The 21,901-nt window shown below is 40.1% G+C and overlaps 1 protein-coding gene across 2 annotated transcripts in view; it reads right to left on the bottom strand.

The window, feature by feature from the left end:
• Positions 1-21,901, bottom strand: part of clcn2c (chloride channel 2c) — a 456,139-nt gene that overhangs the window by 70,120 nt on the left and 364,118 nt on the right. For both annotated transcript variants that reach the window (XM_052017638.1, XM_052017637.1), the window contains exons 16-18: positions 12,494-12,627; positions 8,010-8,200; positions 2,288-2,390 (exon numbers count right to left, since the gene is read on the bottom strand). In XM_052017638.1, coding sequence (XP_051873598.1) covers positions 2,288-2,390; positions 8,010-8,200; positions 12,494-12,627 — 428 coding nt within the window. The remainder of the gene's footprint in view (positions 1-2,287; positions 2,391-8,009; positions 8,201-12,493; positions 12,628-21,901) is intronic.

The raw sequence follows: 21,901 nt of genomic DNA, 5'->3' as shown, positions 1-21,901 counted from the left end.
GAAAATAATGTAGAACCGTAGCAACCATCCAGCTAGGGTTTTTGTAAAGGCAGAATGAAGTGACAGGAACAGTGCATTGTATCAGAATATGATCCAGCTTTGCAGCAATTATCTCCAATCTACTCAGTTCCCAATCTCAGTTGTATGACAGCGAGCAGCCATCAGGAAAATCAAAGATACTTTCCAGAGAGGTGAGAAAACTGATTCATCGTTTTGCTGCTTTTTCACACTCCCTACTGGGTGGCTCAGATTAATAAAGCCTGCTGCAGATTTACAGCTATGTGATCTCTTAGCACCAACCACTGCAGGACATACTGTATATGTAGAAGAGTACAAGCATAAAACACACAATCAAAAGTGAATCACACAGTACATTTACTAATATCAGTCAGATGGTGTGCGCTTTTCCACAGATTGATTCCAATTATAAATATTATATATGAATCCTAAGATTTCATTGGCCAATTCAAAGGCTCATATACAACTATCAGATACTTATAATTTTTAACCATTAATTCATTTTGCATGAAATTCTAAAATATGAAACAAATACTCAATGTATATCTCCATCTTATGTAAATCAATATATTTATACTACCAGGAAGACACAAGAGACTGCAGATGCTGGAATCTCAGTCCTGATGCAGGGTTTCGACCCGAAATGTCAACAATTTCTTTCCTCCCACAGACGCTGCATGACTCGCTGAGTTCCTCCAACACGTTATTTGTTGCTATTTATACTACTACTTTGATTCATAGAACCTCCATATAGGAAGTTCTGTTAAGTGATGACAGCAATAATGAATTTGCATGTTCTTGAATTGTTACTTCATATAAGAGTGATTAGCATTTCACTTTCTTGTGGATAATTCATTTTAACCAGTGATGAAATTGAAGGGCCAATTAATTTATTGACCTCGACCTTGTACAGACTGGTGAGCAAGTTCACCTGTCATTTACCCTTGTAGATGGCTCTTATCTGGAGCAAGTTTACAGGCACAATCAACTCCTGGGAAGCCAGCTACTAGCTGACTTGTGAGACTCAGTGCAATGCAGAGGCCTTTCTAAGTAAGGCTGGTAGGCTCTGCCCCTGGATTTTCTTAGGGAGACATTTAAGCTCAGCCCTGGATTTACTTGTCAAAGCTGTCAAGATCAAATGCATGCAAATGTCTGCGACTCTCAGAAACATTCCAAAGAATTGAACTTTCAAAAACAAGTAAAACATTTTAAATTCTTAAGTTTTAAAAATGAATCCACAAAGATACTAGTAAACAGAACAAAAAATTTACTTAAATAGACACAATTAAATCCATAAAATAGGAAATCGCTTTGTGCTGATGTTTCTCTCTGCGGCCATCCTTTCAACTGAATTCAATGTGGTTGCTGGACTTATGCCAGGTTAACCTGGGTAGGCTCACCAGTCTGATTTCCCAGCCTATGCTGTACATTTGGCAGATATTTGTACTGCCCTGCTGGAATCCACAAGGAGTCCATCAGCAGAGCACAGTAATCCTGGAATCGATGATCAGCTGAGCAAAACTACCAGAAGTCCCATCTTTGCTCATGACCCCAAATTTCCGTCCATTGGTAAAAGCCAGCAAGACTATTAGTTTATTCCAATATATCTCCTGTGGCATTTTGAACACACAGACAAGAACATTTTTTAGTCTTCAAGTGAAGCAGGCCTAAGAACCAAGATGCATTGATGAGATTCAATCCTCACTTAGATATTTTGATTACTTCTTTGTATTTCAAAATGTCCTTGTCCACATTTATAATACAACCTGTTCTCATGCCTCCACTAGGAGTAGAGTGTAATTACATCTTGACGTGCTTTGCCTCAGTGGTATCCATTGTAAATGTAAGTATAAGAACTGAAAGCAGAAACTATTGGCAAGAAAGGAACACGAGCAGACATTATTTTTAATGTATTATGTAGATTTTCTGTGTAGACCTTCGTGAAGTGGCTTTCAAGCTGGTCAGAGATAAGTTAAATCTTTACATCTAAAGTTATTCTCAGATAAAATGCCTTTTGTAAGTGCATGAGATTAGTGAACTGTAAATCAAATTTTGGAATGTGACCTAGTTAACTGATGAATATTTTCACATAATTTCCAGTATCACAAAGAAATCAGCAGCCATGAAACTATTGGCACATGTGGCCTCAAAGTACAAGCACTTGGAAACATCTAAATTCCTATAGCTGAAGAACTGTTTCTAAGAAAATTATTGTTATCTGAGAACTTTATAATTTTTAACTGCTGATCCACCTGCAATTGATACATACCTGACATATCATGTGTACTGCTTGGGACTCGCTTCAACGCTGGCTTCAGTGGTTTTTGCGATCCACTTCGAGATGGAGAAAATGACGATTCCTCAGTCCCAATCTTGGGAGGAACAATAGTGAGTTCAGAAAAGCACCAGTCATTGCAGCATCATCAGAAACAACAATTCTATAAATCCTGTCCTGTAACCCAAGGTAAACTTATACCCAAAGAAACATCTCATTTTGACTTTTCCTCTTGCAATGTGGCTGCAGCATCATTTATAAATTAAGTTTGAAGACTGTAAGCCAGTACTTGATTTATTTGGCAAGATGTTTTATCTGTAAAATTTATATCAAAAGGCAGGATGTGACGATATTGTCCATTGTTTAACCATGGTTACACATTCATTGGCAAAGGAGGAAATGATTTTCCACTTAAGCATTAAGTGATCATATCTCTAACGTCCTGTTTGAATGTAGTTTAAAACAACCCATATCTTGAGGCTGGTGAAACGCAAGGGGTTTGCAATTTGGTCTTGAATAAATTCTAAGAGGGATGGAAACCCACTCTGTTGAGAGGAATAGCAGGACTAATGTTATCATATTGGTGACTGGACTTCAAGAAGAGAATTCCCGGTCAACAAACCAATTTTTCCTTTGGTTACAGGATGCAATTCAAACTTTAGAGGAGTTGACCATCCTTTTAAGCATTGATTTTGCTTCTTAATAGAATTTTATTGATCTTTGACTGAACTAATAACACTAGGCAGCTAAATGAGCAGTAGGATTGACTTAAAATATTGGTCATTTCATAAATGTATTCACCAATCTAAGAAGTCAACATCATAACAATAAAAATGGCACCTATTGTTGCCCAAATAAATTAAAGATTTTTTTTAAAAGCACTGCAACAGCAAAACGAGTGAGAAAGACCCATATCCAATGATTTTCTAATATCAATTTATGGACAATGCAGGTGAGCAGAAATCTATGATGCAGAGTCATTGTTCTATTGCTGAAATGATACCTACATCTATTTCATCATATTCTGGCTGGGTAGTCAACAATCCAATGGTATGAACATTGAACTTTCCAATTTCCAGATAACCTGTACCCCATGTGCTCCTTTCTCTCTCCTTCTGATCCATCCAGCTTCTCCCAACTACCCCTAACCCCCCTCATCCAGTTTTGTTGCCTTCCGCCACCTAGTTCCGTCTGCCTATTACCCACACATTTAACCTGCTGGGTCTCCTATCCATCTCCCAATTGGTTCTACCTGCACATCATCCCTTCTTTATCTGGTTCTATTTATCACCTTCCTTCCTGCAGATTCCAGCATCTGCAGCCCCTTGTGTCTGCGCTTATCACCTTTCAGTCTCTGTCTCCACCTCCACCCTCCTCTCCCCCCACCTGCCCTGTTTTCTCTCTTTTTATCTGTCTCTACCTAGCACCCACCACCTGTTGTCTCCCAAATCCACCCCTCCCCATATCTGGCTCCATCTGTGCATCATCCCCCTCCTCACCTTGTTCCACCTCTCACCTGGCAGCCCCTGCCTCACTCCTCCCTCTCACCTCTTTATACTAGCCATCTCCCCTTTACACTCTCAGTCCTGATGCAGGGTCTTGACTCAAAACATCGACCAAGCCTTTGCCTCCATAGATGCTGCCTAACCTGCTGAGCTCCTCCAGCAGTTTGTTTCTCATTCTAAATAACAGCATGTGTCTCTTGAGTCTCTATTTCATGTAAACCAATTTTGAGAATACTGAGATTACGCAAGCTGCAACTGAGAAAGATATGCCAATTTAAATTGTTTATACCTTTTAGTCTCATGTTTACAAGGAATAGACAAGATTCTATGTTTATCATCTTTACAAGGGGAGCTCAGAGTCATGGCATCTTCCTCACTGGAGCAGTGAATAAAAGCCTTGCTGGTCCTCACATTTTCAAACCGGGGAGCCTAGATTACAATATATGCTGATGCAGCGGAAAAATTAACAAAAGCATCAAATAATGAGGATAATATACCTGGAAGTTGATTCCAAACAGTGGAAAAGTTTGAGTGGCATATTGTAGCAAGTATACTACGTTCAAAGGAAGAGAGACAAAGGACTGCAGATGCTGGAATCTAGATGAAAAACACTATGATGCTGGAGGAATTTAGCAGGCCAGGCAGCATCCATGCAGAAAAGCAGGCGGTCAACATTTCGGGGCAGGACCCTTCTTCAGGTCTCAGTTCTGCTGAGTTCCTCCAGAGTCATAGTGTCTTTCATCTAGGTTCAAACTATTTGGAAGACTACTTAAGATAGGCACATTTATCTTTTTCTCGATTCTGTTACGGGTCAGGTTGCTATTTGGTGAAGGTCCCTTTAAGACATGGACAGTAGAGTAGTAGTGTGTGTGTGAATCAGAGGAGGGAGGGAGAGGGAGAGGGGGAGGGACGGACTGACTGACTGACTGTCTCTGTAACGATGGATGAAGAACAATAGCTGTGTCTGTCACTACAATCCATGTATGGATTTTTGAAGCAAACAAGTGGAGTCCACTTTGTTGTTAACCTGTAGAGGGAAACAGGTATTTGTGTGGACAGCCACGTCTCGAATGCCTTCGGGGTGGCAGATACTTCAGAACAAAGCAATGGAGATTATCAGTCATTGAGGTGTCGCATGGGTTCCATCGTGGAACATGTGGATTTCGTAAATTCTCTCTATATTCTCTCTACATTTTCTCTTCAGTCAACTGTGGTTTTGCAAAAGCCTTTGCTCACGTTTCACCTTATGACTTGCTGAACTGAACTTTGAGAACTATTCCTGGACTTGGAGTTTGGGAATTTGCCACCCACACACTGACTTTAGTTTTGGGGATTATGTTTGATATCTAACATTTTTACTTTTCTTATCATTACAAGTAGTTATTAATAAAATAGTTTTTAACACTTGTACATGACTCAGTGTGTTTCTATCGTTGCTGATTCGTAACAATTCATATTCTCAAAAATTTGAGAATTCCAGTATACAAAAATGCCAAAAAAATGCAGAAAAGGCTCTCCTGAAGGACCAGGTCACCAAGAAAAGGAGGTTTAAAAGGAGCACAATAGACAGAGAGCCGGAGAGTAAAAGGAGCAAAGGAGACAGACATGGTGAACATAAAAGGACCACCAGAGGCAGATTCCCAATGAGTTAAAAAGGATTGCCACTAACAGAGACCCAGTGAGTTTGAAGGTAGTGCAGGAAACAGAAAGACTGTGTGCTTGAAAGGAACATGGCAGAGAGCAACCAGGAGAGTTTAAAAAGATCATGGGAAAGAAAGCCTGTTGAGTTAAAATAAAAAGCAAAGGAAAAGGGCTTGTGTGAGGTTTACAAAAGAAGCATACAAAGTATACTACTGAGAGTTAAAATAAGTTTTTGATTTAAACAAAGAGTTCAATTAAGAACAATTGATCAGGTATATAAAACAAGTAATTTGACACTAATAGTTTTTTAAGTATGCTCTTTTTCTGTTAATTGAGTTAATCTTACAAGTGGAGGAATGGTGGTGCACCTCAAACCTGTGGATTGTAGATCCTGCACCATGGAAACTCCAGGGCACATCCTCAGTCCTGGATAAGCACAGGCATGGAAAGTTGTCTGTTGGTGGAGCTTGAGATCTGAGTCTTGGAGGTTCAGCAATAACTGCTGTCACTACGGGTCCAACCACAAGGCTGAGCATTTCGTGGATAGCACATTTTAGCAGGGGATCGCTCCGCAGCTCAAGAGAGTGGTCAGCAGAGATAGAATTGATGACTGTCAGGAAGTCAAAAAAAGAACAAGCAGATGCCTCAGGCAAACCCTGACGACATTTTGTTCTCTGACCAGCAGTCACTTCTGAGTATCGATAGGGGAAAGGGGTTCTCTGGAAGGGCAGTCAGGGCCAAAGTGCCATGGGTGCTTCAACTGTACTAGAAGGGAAGAGAAAGGGCAAGACAGCAACAGTTACAGGGATTCTACAGTTGGGGGATCAGATGGACATTTCTTTGGCTACAGACATTAATCCAGGATTAAGGATATTATTGAAAGACTGCCTAAAATTCCGGAGAGGAACAGCGAACAGGCAGAGATTGTAGCCCACACTGATATCATAACAGAGAGGATCAAAAGGAATGAGGTCTTGCATGCAGATTTTAAGGAATTAGGAAAAATAGTCACTCCCTGTATCAGTGAATGTGGAATTTGGAGAAATCTTATCCAGAAAACTGCATCTCTAACATTGAAGCACTTCTTCAGTACTGTTTCATAGTGTCAGCCTAAATTATCCCCTGAGGTCGAATTATTAAACTCACAATGTTCCCAATGAGTGCTATCACTCAGCCAAATGTGATGCACAAGATGGGTAACCAGATCCTCCTCTTCTCTTTGGATTCTGAGGTGACTGTTGAGTGCAATGCAAGATCATTGGACTCTGCCACAGATAGTACATGTTCTGGATGGGTTGAATGGGTTCTTGCAGCCTCCTTCTGCTTGATCCCTACATGCTCCCTCATATACCCTTGTTGGGACAGGGTAACATGTGCCGGGACCTAGCAATCTACTTATAGTAGTGGGTTCTAGGGCCTGCTAATGGGTGGCTGAAGTCTATTCCAAGGTTTTTGGGAGAGGTTGAGAGACATCCATACTAGGCTGCAGTCTTGGGTGGTGAGTGATTTGGGAGGAGAGGACTTACCTAGGGGCACAGCATAGCTGGCAGCTAGTGAGTGCGGAGAGAAGGAAGGGGATAAAACAAGGCTTGGGGAGGAAAAGAAAGAGTTAAGGGGAAGGGGTCTGAGGGGGTTGAATGAAAGGAAAGGAGCAGAGGAGGAGGAAATAAGGTAGCAGAGGGGCTGAGGAATTGACAGGTTTAAGGAAAAGGTATACTGAGAGAGGGAGGGTATTAGGTGGGAATCGAGGAAGGGGCATGGGCAAGAATATGCATTTCTGTATCATGTGTTTGTGTGGTTAGGGTGCAGATAGTTAGCACTCTCAGTGTACCTCACAAGCACTTCCAGGATCATCTACTCCAATTGAAATATTTTGGAAGCTAACTCAACATTCACATTTGGTTATTTTTGAGAAGGTATCATTGCTGGTAACTGAAAGATTGAGCACAATAAATGAATAAAATATGCTACTTGATTAGGAACCCTTCATAACACCAAACATTTCTCCATTCACCACTGTGGCTGCAGTCTGTACAATCTACTAAATGCACTGCAGTTATCCAGGCCACTCAGATAGAACCTTCCAATCCTTTGTCAAGAAGGACAAGGATAAGAAGCACATTGAATGCCACACCTACGGATTCCTTTCTAAGCCTCTCACCATCCTTTGTCATTGGTGGGTCTAAATCCTGAAACTCCCGGTCCAATGATACCAGGGGTATACCTCTTCCCAAAGGAATGCAGGGATCATCAAGGCCAATAAAGGCCAGTCTAGCCAGCAAAGTCCTTGTCTGGTAAATGAATAAAATAATTACTGGGGAAGATTATCAACCTGCTGCCTGGTCGTAAAAGGTGACAGTGCTGCAGTCTGTGCATTCTTTATAGATTGTACCAGAGTCTCAGCGCCATTGAGACCAGTTTACCATGGGATGACGACCTACCATCAATATCAATGGTATTTAGAAATGGTTCAAATTAAACAGTAAATTTTAAATAGTTTAAAATTGAGAAAATAATGGACTACTATTCAGTGATTTGTATGTTTCATTAATGTGGGTACAAATCCTCACCTCAAATCTGACTCCAGAATCATGGGCATCTTTGTTTCCTTCATCGATAATTCTGAGGGAGTCAGGATCCACTTTCTCCTTGGCCTGAGCTTTCTGTCTAAGGTACTCCATCCTCCTCTGTCTGCTCAGTTGATTATCAATAAGGGTTTGCAGCTGATTCCTTTCAATGGAGCCCAGCAGAATCATGGAATCTAAAGGCAAAATCAGCCCAAGTTAGATACCTATTGATGTAAAGCCAGTACTCAATGTAAACCAGAACTGCAGATGTCTGTCCATCAATTCATCACAGCGCTACTCTCCATCAGCCTGAATGGTCTATATTTGCTACACAGACACTGTACACACCTGCTTCCATGCTTTCATATTTGCTTTGGTAACATAACACAGCAGATAGACAGAAAGATCAATATCCATGAAAACAGTGGTCATTTCAATCAGCTAATATGTTAAGAGAGATTTAAAATGATTACGTAAATGTGAAAAGTTTTCACAGAATGTGCTTGGCTTCCACTGTAATGTCGAATGTACACCGTTCAGAACGGAAAAATAAATTGCATTTTCAGGCAAAGTGATACTTTTCAATAGTTACATAGTGCAACTTTAAGATGACTTACTAGCTGGATAAACCATTTACAGCATAATAATTAGTTTACATAATCCATCGTGGGAGATTGAAAAGTCAGGAACACTCCTGCACTGCATAATGTGCAGCTTGCAAAGGTAGATATAGAATCTGTGAGTAACAAGAATAAAAAAAAGTACTGGTGTTGGAAGCAGCATGTTTGTCAAGTTTTATAATCCAATGCAGTATTTAAGAGAGTATAAATTGGTAGCCTGCAGTGGTTAGGAACATTTTAAATTATACTCACTCAAACAAATTAGGTATGCGTATCATCTTGCACATCTCATAGAATAGCAACAACTGTGAGCTCTCAATTTGCCTACTAGTGTTCAAAACATGCTGTTCTTCTGAAGTACCCAAAGTCGCTCCACCCAAAGACTTAAGAGTACTTTTAAGGTTAATGCACACGACAAGGTATTGCTAACCATTTCAGATCTCTGCTACAGTTATAGCACAAAAGTAAATTGATCTTGAAGCTATCTTGCAAATAGCTACTGATCAGTTTTTATACTATTCTGAACAAAGATTATAACATGGTCAATACAGACTAATACCAACTATCGAAGACTACAAATTGGTAGATGTATATAAATTATTTTTGGTCTGTACAATGAACCATTGGAAAGCTAAACCAAGATGCAAGGACTGATCCAGGAAAAGAGGATAGTTTAGACACAAAATGCATAGGTTCAATGCTGAAAGCAAGAAAATGAAAAATGCAACAGGAAAGAGCAAAACAGGAGCAAAAAGAGTGAAAAGCATGAAGAAAACTGAAAAATATTGGGAGATGTCAGAGGTAGGAGCAGGAAGAACAGAGATTATAAGCCATGTTATTTTATCTCTGGTGCGAACCTATTTAATTCAAGTGAATTAATGGTGGTGTTAAATCAATGCCTATTGGAACAGGATAAATATTTACAAGACGAGAGAGAAATCAAGATGGAAAACATACTTCCACCTTTATTTCACAGGCTCAAGTATATGAATAAATCTATTTCCTAAACATGTTGCAATATTGTGTTTACCAAAAATAGCATACTTCACATGTAAACTCCATTCAATTCTGCAATAATCAATGTTTCCTTCATAAAACATCCTGCAGTATCTTTCCAGCTTCAATTTTAACCTGCCCTTTTAATAAAAAAGTCAAAAATCTGAGACCTGGCTGCTAAAATCATCCAGAATTTATTGCTTAAGTAGCAGAATCTGGAGCTTTCCCTACTCCCAAGTTTTCTACACCCCACCATTTGATCAACCATTTTGATTTTGGATAAAATCAGTGGGCATCTCATAAATGTAGATTCTCATTCCCGGCATCATTGTGTTACGTCAATGCCAGAAACACGATGCAATATTAATCCCTTGAATGTAATCTGGCACCAAAACTGTACACTTTACTCAACCCCAGCTTTCAGCAAATCTTTATCCATTGCAAACATTTATTCCTTGCTTTTTCCTTCCAAAACAGATTCCCATGCCTTGTGTGCATTTGCCACCTGTCGACACCATCAAGACACCAGTTCCCTTGTTGTTTGCCAATTTTCAATTGTATTTGTGGCATGGTTTGAGAATTTGTGCCCTTCTTTTATATGTTATTCAGAAAACATATTCCAACTTCTGGTTTATACCACTTCCAACCCTTTCCTATTCTAAACAACATTTATTTACCTTAACTATTTGTTTCCTTCTCTCAACCTATTTGTTTTTTTTAATTTGTGCAGTACAGTTCTCTTCCACAATGCCTTCTTTACTTTCCTCTCTGCATAAGTCTATTTTTTTCTTATTTATTGAACTGGATACGTTTTTATGAAAATCTGGTAGTTTCATGATTACTATTGCTGAGAATACTTTTTCTCTGTAAGTTCCATCTGCTACGATAGAACTCAATCTCAAGGCCCTAAGATCACAAGTTTGGAATTGCTGAACCCCCACATAACTATATCTTGTCTTCAAAAAAAGATGCACAATATCTCTATTGTATTTCTTCTGTACACCCAGTCATTCTTCAATTAACTCTTATTAAATTTGTCGATTGTTATGAACAAATCTTTGCTAGCTATCCTTGATTAAATCAGGCAAGGAAAGCCCACGTTCATTGCTTCACAGTGATGCTCTTGGGCCTGATCCCTGAGCTGTTGTTATTGCCCACTCCGTATTTGTCAAGTTCAAACCCTGCTCAGACAATACCAATAACTCAGGGATTTTCTGGAGTTCTGAATCCAGTCTCCCTCTATGACCACTGGATGGTCACCCAACTCTCTATGCTATTGCTGCAACCTCTTGAATGTACTAAGGTCCTATGAACACCCAAAGGTTTCTTGTATTGCCATTTCCCTGTGTTTAAAATGTAGCCTTTTCCTATAATGCCAAATTTGCATGAATCAAATTCTTCCCACTCACTTCATAAAATTGTTAATTGTAGAGAAAAAAATACACCATCTAATAACAGTTCAAAGTTTAATTCCCACTGACAATGAACTTTGCACTCTGTTGACTTCTTGTGTTTTGCAATTGAGCTCGTTATTCAATTCAAATTTATACTGACTTAATTACTGCAGTAGCCCAACTACTGCAAGAGGACACTGTCAGAGAACAGTGAATCACACCTCTCTTATAACCAATTATTTTTTTCTTACTGGCTTAGTCTGGCTCAGAGTACTGACATCAGGCAGGTAATTTAAACTGCTCTTAACATTCAGCAACTAAAATGAAATAAATAAAAAGAATGAACACAAAAATCATAAAACATACAGATGGAAATTTCAATATTTGTGCTCCAATTACTTTTGCTGATGCTAAGGGAGCTCTTTTGTTAACAATGCTGAAAGCATTAAGGGAGCCAGGAAATAGCATTTTCACAACTTCAACTTTGGGGAATAATTTTATCTTTTTGTGTGGGTGTTAAACAGCCATTATTGATCCGCTCCAATTGTGCAATTTATATACAAGGTCCACATAAGGCATCCAATCACGTAACTCACCTAGAGTTAATATTATCTCCATAGTACTTAAATATGCAAATAACAGAAACAGTAAATTTCAGGTTGTATTACTGGAGTGGTGATGCAGAAGCCTGGACTGATGGCCTGAAGACAAGAGTTTGAATTCCATCACAGCAACCAAGGAATTTAAAAACAGTTAATTAAATAGTTTGAAATTAAATAAAAACTTATGATATAATTGTATCTTTGAAAAACATATTGGATTTACTGATACCATTTCAGGAAGAAAATCTGCCACCCTGACGTGATCCTGCTTGTATGTAGCTCCAGCCAAGGAGCAAGTGGTTGACTATTAATTGTCCTCTGAAAGAGTTTAGTAAGTCACCCAGTTGTATCAAACCATTATATCAAAATACAATAACATAACTGTGGAATTGCCTTCATCACAAGGATTGCTGTGGTTCAAGTCTCACCATCACTTTTGCAAGATCAATTGGAGATAGACACTAAATGCTGACCTTGACAATAATATCAAAACAAGAAGAATGAAAAGTCACATGGCATAGATTTGTTGTAGAAAATACTTCAAAAATTGATTTTTTACAGAACAAATGCATTCCTGAAATACTTTAGTAAAAATAAGCAATGCCATTTGCCTGCTGCTGTTGCTCTAAAATAAAAATCCTGTTCTATATCCTTTTTGACCTCTAATTACCTTTTCAGGACCAAAGTGATTTCCAAATTGACAGGCGTGGATAATGAATTGTACTTCTTGAAGGAACATCAAAGCAAAGTAAGTCTGACGATTGCAAAAATAGTTTAGTCCTTCATGATTCAAAGTTCAGCTCCTTTAGCATACAGAAACCTCTCTAATTCTTAGTCCTATAACACAAATTATTCAATGCTGTTCATTTTCTTACCTGCTGACTCAACAAGAGGAAGGTGTTTAAGTTTGGTGCTGTGAAGTAGATCCTGCAGGTCCCTGTACTTGCAATTTACAATGACGAATCGGATGTCTCTTACCATGATATCTTCCACACGGATGTTGTATTTTCTGAAAAGAGTATTTCAAAGTGAAATGATCTGTAAATAAAAAAGTATCCTCTGACCGTTTTAGGTCAAAAGAACTTAGCATGTTTATGAATGGCAATACCAAAACATGATCCTGGATTTACCCTATGTACTATTATAGATTTATTTTTACTGTGATTGTTTGAATTTCATCACAATTAATTTAGCATGGCACAATTTTTAATCAAGGTTAGGCCATCTGGAAGTAAATCAGTAAGTGTCATTTGACACAAGTTTGCAATTGTGTCCCAGTGGAAAATTCTGGAGTAAGTGAAATCTTCAAGACCAACATTCACAGGTTTTGCTGGAACAATGTACCAAAGGATAGAGTAAAGGCACAATTGAATAGATGAACTAGGCTGACAGTTCACCACGGTTGGAAAATAGTTTACATTGCAAACCAGGTGAAAAGCAAAACCATTTAGCAGTATGGTGGCCTGTTCAGGACATTTTTGGGTGTTTAAAATAGATGCTGCATCCCTCCTGTATGATGAAGAGAGTGCCAATATGTGTGAAGAAATCCTCTCAAAATGCAGGACAGAATTTAGTTGTGCAACATAAAGTTTGAGTGTTTCCCAACCACAAAAACATTACAATCACCCCATTTACCAAAACCAGCTCCAAATCCCCTCTGCTTTATCCAAAGACTATTGTTGATGTGTACGATGATGCAAAATGGATCTTGGTAGTTGAAAGGTCTCCACAGATGCCGCCTGATTTGCCGGGTATTCCTAGCATTCTCTTTTATTTCAGATTTCCGGCAGCTGTTGTGTTCCATTTCACACAGTTCCAGCATTGTATTTTTCCTCTCTCCCCTGTCCTCATTCATCTTCTTCCCATTACTCCTCCTCCAGAAAGAGCAATAGTGATTAGCAAGCCTTCACTACCCTCTCTCAGCATTTGCCTCTTTCAGCCTCTCTTGGTGTCTACCCTTTCACATGCATCCCTTTCACCCCACCCCAGTTCTCTGCAACTTAAAACATCTTAGATTTCTAACTTTTCCTAGTTATGACGAAAGGTCATCAACCCAAAATGTTAACTGCTTCATTCTCTATGGATGCCATCCAAACTGCTGACAATTTCCAGCATTTTCTGTTCTTATTTTAGACTTCCAGATTTCTTTTGTTTTCAAAGACTACACTTGTTTCATTACTTATTACTCAAACCAAAATAAAATGGCTTGGCCTTATTGGTTCCAGGACACATTGTTTCAGAAATTATCTGAACGAACTCAAAAGTTTTTGACAACTTACTTTTTGACAACTAGTTTGATTATACCAATCTAAGTAAATCTATACCATTAAATCTACCCTGTATTAGATGCTTCTTTTATCTTCGAGTTTATATATTCTACCACATCACAACTGCTCAGCCAGTCACCTGAGCACAACTCTCACCATTGCCCTAAATCATTTTGTATTTTTGTCCATATAGACCACTGCCTGCTGATCTTTCATTAGGCCTCTCTTATACCTAAAATGATTTCATACACAATCACTAAAGTGACTTCTCCTCTATCTGATATTTCCCATAGACCTTATAGCATTGTATCTTTAGTTTGTTTTGGAACTACTACATTATATGACCTTTTCTACCCATTTTCTCTATTTTCTTGGCAACACAAAAGCCCTTAAGATGCTTTAAGTGCTAGAATTGAATAATACTAATTTCCTCACAGTGCTTGGAATCATTAATGTGCAAAATAACAGAACTTAATGAGCTGGTGCTTAATTGTATTAAAGGTTAATTCTAGGTCCTTGTCTGTCCACAGATGGCTGCTGGTTTACCTGTCACAATTCTCACATCACCACCACTAACATAATAGCAACATTCAAGAGATAATGCCAAGTTAGCTAGTCAAACAACCTCAAATGTAAGTTGACTAATAATGTTTTATTAGTAGTTCTACAGACATTTTCTATCCTCATATTTCCGTGAAAATGTTTAAAGGAATCTGGATCTAATGTGAGACAAACCAACACGTGCACGTCTTACTGACTTCCATGTTATGTTTAGTTGGACCTTTTCATTCCTGTAGCACATTTTAAAATGGAATTGTGAAATCGTGTTTGACAACTTTATTAGTTTTTTTTTAGAATGTAATTAACACGGTAGATGAGGAGGAACTGATGAATATATTATATTTAGACTTTCAAAAGACAATTAATTTGGTGCCAAAAAAGAGAATGTTGTGCCAGATTAGGGCTCATGATATTGTGGGTAATGCATTAGCACAGATTGAGGATTGATTATACACAGAGGTCAAAGAATAGCAATAGAGGACTTCGGCAAAGTTCAGTACTTGGTTCTCAAGCGTTTGTTGGCTCTTGGACTGTACTCACCGGAGTACAGAAGAATGAGAGGGGACCTCATAGAAACATTTCCAATGTTGAAAGGACTGGACAGAGTAGATGCGGCTAAGCTGTTTCCCTTGGTGGGTGAGTCCAGGACTAGAGCGCACAGTCTTAGAATTAGAGGGTATCCGTTTAAAACAGAAATGAGGAGATATTTCTTTAGCCAGAGGGTAGTGAATTTATGGAATTCTTTGCCACATATAGCTGTGGAGGCACGATCATTGGGGGCGTTTAAGGAGGAGATTGATAGGTATCTAATTAGTCAAGGTATCAAGGGATATGGGGATAAAGCCAGAAATTGGGGCTGGATAGGAATAGTTTAGTTTAGCTCATGGAGCAGACTCGATGGGCCGAATGGCCTACTTCTGCTCCTTTGCCTTGTGGTCTTGTGAACTATTTGCAATCCATGTCAATGATTCAGATGAAAGGACTAAATGTAGTCTATCCATGTTTGCTGATGATACAAAGCTGAGTGGGAAAATAAACTGTGGATTCAAGTAGTCTGCAAGGTGATATGGATCACTTCAGTGAGTGGCCAATAAGAAGGGAGTTGCAGTATGACATGGGGAAATATGAATCAATCCACTTTGGTGGGAAGAATGAAAGAAGGAGAATATTTTTTGAAAAGTGGAAGATCAGTAGATGCTGGTACTCAGAGGGAAATCTGCTCCTTGCACATGAACCATGAAGAATTAGCACGCAGGAACAGCAAACAAATTGGAAAGCAAAGGAGGACATTTTTTTTTAGAACATAGAACATTACAGCACGTTCCATGCACCCACCACTCTGTGTAAAAAGAACCTTACCTCTGACATTCCCCCTGTACTTTCCTCCAGTCACCTTAAAATTATGCCCCCTTGTGTTAGCCATTTCTGCCCTGGGAAAATGTCTTTGGCTGTCAACTCAATCTATGCCTCTTATCATCTTGTACATCTCTATCAAGTCACCTCTCATCCTCCTTCGCTCCAAAGAGGAAAGCCCTAGCTCACTCAACCTATCCTCATAAGACATATTCTCTAATCCAGGCAGCATCCTGGTAAATCCCCTCTGCACTTTTTCTAAAGCTTCCACATCCTTCCGATAGTGTGGCGACCAGAACTGAACAATATTCTAAGTGTGGTTTAACAAGGGTTTTATAGAGCTGCAACATTACCTCATGGCTCTTGAACTCAATCTATGAAGACCAACATGCTATCTGCCTTCTTAACAACCCTATCAACTTGCATGGCAACTTTGAGGGATCTATGGGCATGGACCCCAAGATCCCTCTGTTCCTCCACACTGCTAAGAATCCTGCCATTAACCTTGTACTCTGCCTTCAAATTCGACCTTCTAAAGCAAATCACTTCACACTTTTCTGAGTTGAACTCCATCTGCCACTTCTCAGCCCAGCTTTACATCCTATCAATGTCCTGTTGTAACCTACAACAACCTTCTACACTATCCACAACACCACCAACCTTTTACTAACCCACCCTTCTACTTCCTCATCTAAGTCATCTATAAAAATCAGAAAGAGCAGGGGTCCCAGAACAGACCCCTGCAGAACACCACTGGTCACTAACCTCCAGGCAGAATATGCTCCCATCTACAACCACCCTCTGCCTTCTATGAGCAAGCCAATTCCATATCCACACAGCCAAGTTTCCCTGGATCCCATGCCTCCTGACCTTCTGAATGAGCCTATTATGGGGAACCTTATCAAAACACCTTACTGAACTCCATATACACCACATCCACTGATCTACCCTCAGCTTCTTTTGTCACATCCTCAGAATTCAATCAGGCTCGTGAGGCATGACCTGCCCCTCACAAAGCCATGCTGACTATCCCTAATCAGACTATGTTTCTCCAAATCCTCATAAATCTTGTCCCTAAGAATCTTTTCCAATAATTTGCCCACCACTGAAGTAAGACTCATTGGTCTATAATTCCCAGGATTATTCCTACTCCCTTTCTTGGACAAAGGAGTAACATATGCCACCCTCCAATCATCTGGTACTACTCCTGTGGCCAATGAGAACTCAGAGATAATCGCCAAGGGCCCAGAAATCTCTTCCCTCACTTCCCGTAGTGTCCTGGGATATATCCCGTCCAGCCCCGGGGACTTATGTATCCTAATGTTTTTCAAAAGTTCCAGCACATCCTCCTTCTTAACATCGACATGTTCTAGTTTATCAGCCTGTTTTACAATGTTCTCACAAATATCAAGGTCTCTCTCACAGGTGAATACTGAAGCAAAGTATTCATTAAGGACCTTCCCTATCTCCTCTGACTCCAGGCACATGTTTCGTCCTCTATCCCTAATTGGTCCTACCTTCACTCTAGTCATCCTCCTGTTCTTCACGAGTAGAACGCCTTGGGGGTTTTCCTTAATCCTATTCACCAAGGCCTTCTCATGCCCCCTTCTAGTTCTCCTAAGTCCATTCATAAGATCCTTCCTGGCTACCTTGTAACTCTCTAAAGCCCTCTCTGATCCATGCTTCTTAAACTTTAAGTAAGCTTCTTTCTTCCTCTTCACTAGATATTCCACATCTCTTGTTAACCATGGTTCCTTCACCCTACCATCCTTTTCCTGCCTCAAAGGGAAAAACCTATCCGTCCCCATCTCTAAACAACCTCCATATTTCCATTGTCCATTCCCTGAGTATATCTGCTCCCAATTTACACTCCCAAGTTCCTGCCTAATAGCATCATAATTCCCCCTCCCCCAATTAAATACTTTCCCATACCATCTGCTCCTATCCCTCTCCAAGGCAAGGGTAAGGGTCAGGGAGTTGTGGTCACTGCCTCCAAAATGCTCACCCACCGAGAAATCTGACACCTGACCAGGTTCATTGCCTATTACCAGATCCAAAGTGGCCTCTTCTCTAGTCAGCCTGTCTACATATTGTGTCAGGAATCATTCCTGAACACACCTAACAAAGTCCACCCCATCCAAACCTTTTGCACTGAGGAGGTGCCAATCAATATCAGGGAAGTTGAAATCACCCATGACAACAACCTTGTTATTTTTGCACCTTTCCAAAATCTGCCTCCCAATCTGTTTCTCAGTGTCTCTGTTGCTATGGAGGGATCTGTAGAATACTCCCAATAGGGTGATCACTCCCTTCCTGTTTTGGACCTCCACCCACACTGACTCAGTAGATGATGCCTTCAGGATATCTTCCCTTTCTCCAGCTGTGATACTATCCCTGAATAGCAATGCCACTCCCCCACCTCTTAACTCCCTCCCTGTCTCTTTTGAAACATCTAAACCCCAGAATATCCAGCAGCCATTCCTGCCCTTGTGACAGTCTAGTCTCTGTAATGGCCACAACATCGTAGTTCCATGTACTTACCCACGTTCTAAGTTCATCACCCTTGTTCCTGATACATCTTGCATTAAAATAGACACTTCAACCCATCCAACTGACTGCAATTTTGACCGATCAATTGCCTATCTTTCCTCACAGTCTCTCTACACGCTGCGTCAACCTGTACACCAACTGCCCCATCCTCTGACCTATCACTCAGGTTCCCAACCCCCTGCCAAATTAGGTTAAACCCTCTGCAACAGCTGCAGCAAACCTGCCCGCAAGGATATTGGTTCCCCTCCAGTTCAGGTGTAACCCATCCATTTTGTACAGGTCATACCTTCCCCAGAAGAGATCCCAAAGATCCACAAATCTGAAACCCTGTCCCCTGCACCAATTTCTCAGTCACACATTCATCTGCCAAATCAACCTGTTCTTACCCTCACTGGCGCGTGGCACAATCAGCAATCCAGAGATTACTACCCTTGAGGTCCTGCTTTTCACTTTCCTGCCAAGCACCCCATATTCACTTTTCAGGACCTCATCCTTTTTCCTACCCACGTCATTGGTACCAATGTGTACCATGACTTCTGGCTGCTAACCCTCCCCCTTTTGAATGCTGTGGATCTGATCTGAGACATCCCTGACCCTGGCACCTGGGAGACAGCATACTATCTGGGAGTCTCTTTCACGTCCACAGAATCTCCTGTCTGCTCCCCTAACTATAGAGTCCCCTATCACTAATGGCTCCCTCTTCTTCCCCCTTCCCTTCTGAGCCACAGAGCCAGACTCTGTGCCAGCGACCTGACCACTGCAGCTTTCCCCTGGTGGGTCGTCTCCCCCAACAGTGTCCAAAGCAGTATACCTGTCATTGAGGGGAACAGCCACAGGAGTACTCTGCACTATCCGCCTATTTCCTTCCCCTCTCCTGACAGTCACCCAGCTACCTGCCTCCTGCACTTAGGTGTGGCTACCTCCCTGTAGCTTTTATCTATCACCTCCTCATTCTCCCATATGAGCCGAAAGTCATCCAGCAGCAGCTCCATTTCCCTAACACGGTCTGCAAGGAGCTGCAGCTGGATGCACCTCCCGTAGATAGAACATAGAACACCACAGTGCAGTACAGGCCCTTCAGCCCACAATGTTGTGCCGACATTTTATCCTGCTCTAAAACCTTTCTAACCCTTCCCTCCCACAGTCCCCCATTTCTCTAGCATTCGTATGATTTTAAATCAAAAGTTATTACATCATCTACTTCCACCATCCTTTAATGCAATGCATTCAAGATCCTCAAAGGAACTAATTAGAAAGAAATTGTACTCATCCGAATTATCATACTTATGTGACCAGTGACTCACACATTGAAAACAATTTCCATCATCCATTCTATCATTCCCCGATATTACATTAAACATTCCACTTAAATCTCCCCTTAAATTTCTTTGCTTTATGGGGTATAACCCCAATTTTTACAGCTTCTCCAAACAACTGAACTCCTTCATTCCTGATATAATACTGATAAATCACACTTGCACCAACTCCAAAGGCTTGACATCTTTTTTGAAGTGTGGTGCCCACAACTGGCCTCAATAACCAATGATTCATAACAATTTACCAACAATTCATTCCCAGTGAGTAGAACAAAATGTCCTACATTGTCATGGCAACAATTTCTACCTTGATTCCAAAATTTAATATCACAATGGAACTGAACTTCAGAAATGGAATTTGAACTCACTGCTACTGCAATGCAGTGCATTTGGCACTTCCAATTGAGGACGAATACTTGACAGTTGTTTGTTTTCTCAAAATTCACTTTCCAACACTGCCTACTCCCCAGAAGACAGGATTGTTGTCCGAACACAATAGTGTCTCCTAACCACAGTAACTCCTTTAATGATGTCAAAGGACAAGTAATTTTTGCATCAAAGCTTTTGAAGAAATTGCCTGTCACCTGAACCTCCCATACATATTCAAGATAATGAGATTTGAGCCACATTTGAACAACTAACCAAATTAAGTTGCTTCTACCTACAAAAATAGCTAACTGGCTGATGCTCATTGTTGCTCAGCAACAGTACGAGTTTCTTGGTACAGAAAACAATGATACATTTGTTGAAGACAAATTTGTTGAACATTGTGCACAAGCATATCAAAATGAATAAGTAGCTGAAATAATAAAGTAAAATACTGATCTGCTGTCTAAACACGGGAGTAGCAATTGAATATTGAAAATACATTGGAATGAACATTATGAGCCTGAAAGCTAATAAAATATAATGACATTTGATCTATTGCCTCTAGATCTTTGCCCAGGGTGCTGTTTCACCAATCAGCTGCCTTCCTGACAAGGGTGACCAAAAAGCAAATCAGCAATATTTTGTTTAAATTATTTCAGTATTTAAGTTATGGAGCTGAGCTTTTGCAAATAGACCTTCAAAAACATTGTTTAAAAATGTATTGATCTCACAAATGTGATGAGTCCCATTGAAAACTAAATAACAATAAAATACATATTTCTGCAATTATTATTTGCAGCAGTTTCAGTATTTGGTATGTGTGGTTTAGTAGGTCATATGTGTGTAACAATTTTGTAAATGAAAGCTTTGGGAAAAGTAAATACTTCGTTTTTCTAATGTGGCCAATACTGCTCCCCAAAGATTGACTTACTAAAAACAAACGTGGGCCGCAAATGTTGACCAAGTGGTGGCTGCTGTTTGGCCATTGCCAAAGCAAAGTTAGTTCCAAAATGGTGGCAAATGAGCATATGCATATAGTTAGACCATCCCTACTGAAATATGCCAGCCACACAACTTCAACTGCTGAGCAGATCAATGATAAAAAAAGCCTGTGGCTGTGATGGTGCATGTTGAGGGATACACGGAAACTTGGTGCAGCTAACACAAAAGTTCTGTGAGGAAGAACCATGGATGAAGGTCCTTCTGCCTTTGGACACTGCATTTTCTGAATACAACTTTTCTTTCTCAATGTGTGCTGAATGAGCAACTGCCATTATCTCTTTATGCAACAGAGCTTCTATCACAAGTTGTTGTTCCATCCTGTGAAGGTTATGGGCCAAACACGGGCAAATGGGACTAGTTTGGATGGGCATCTTGGCTGGTGTGGACCAGTTGGGCCGAAGGGCCTGTTTCCATGGTGTTTAACTCATAAAGTCTATGACTCTTAAAATATTAGACCGCCTTTTTACAGTTAATACAAGTCAAAAGTCAACAGGTAATGAAGGCATTTAGGTGCCTTTAACTTAAGCCTAGCCTATCCTTGCTGAATAACAATTTGCAGTTGTTCCTGAATTGGACCATTTGCAGCTACATGATATAGCTGCTCCCAATGTGCATCTCTAACTGGAAGTATTTCATGGTGATCAATCTCTTTCAGGTCAGATGTAAGATCACAGATGCTGACCTCTTGCAAATATTTTCAGATTTATAGATCTTCCAATATCCTCTTTCTTGTACACTACTTTCAAACAAAATTTTGGCAATCTCAGCACCATTCTCTGATATCTTTTAGGTGCAGGACTGAGTGGCTTAATAACAATTGTTTCCAATATACAAAATCTGTTTCAACATTTATCACAATGTTTCC

This window comes from Pristis pectinata, chromosome 6, assembly GCF_009764475.1.
Source record: "Pristis pectinata isolate sPriPec2 chromosome 6, sPriPec2.1.pri, whole genome shotgun sequence".
Classification (NCBI taxonomy): domain Eukaryota; kingdom Metazoa; phylum Chordata; class Chondrichthyes; order Rhinopristiformes; family Pristidae; genus Pristis; species Pristis pectinata.
The sequence above is the reverse complement of the archived record's forward strand: the minus strand, read 5'-3'. Positions and strand labels throughout refer to the sequence as shown.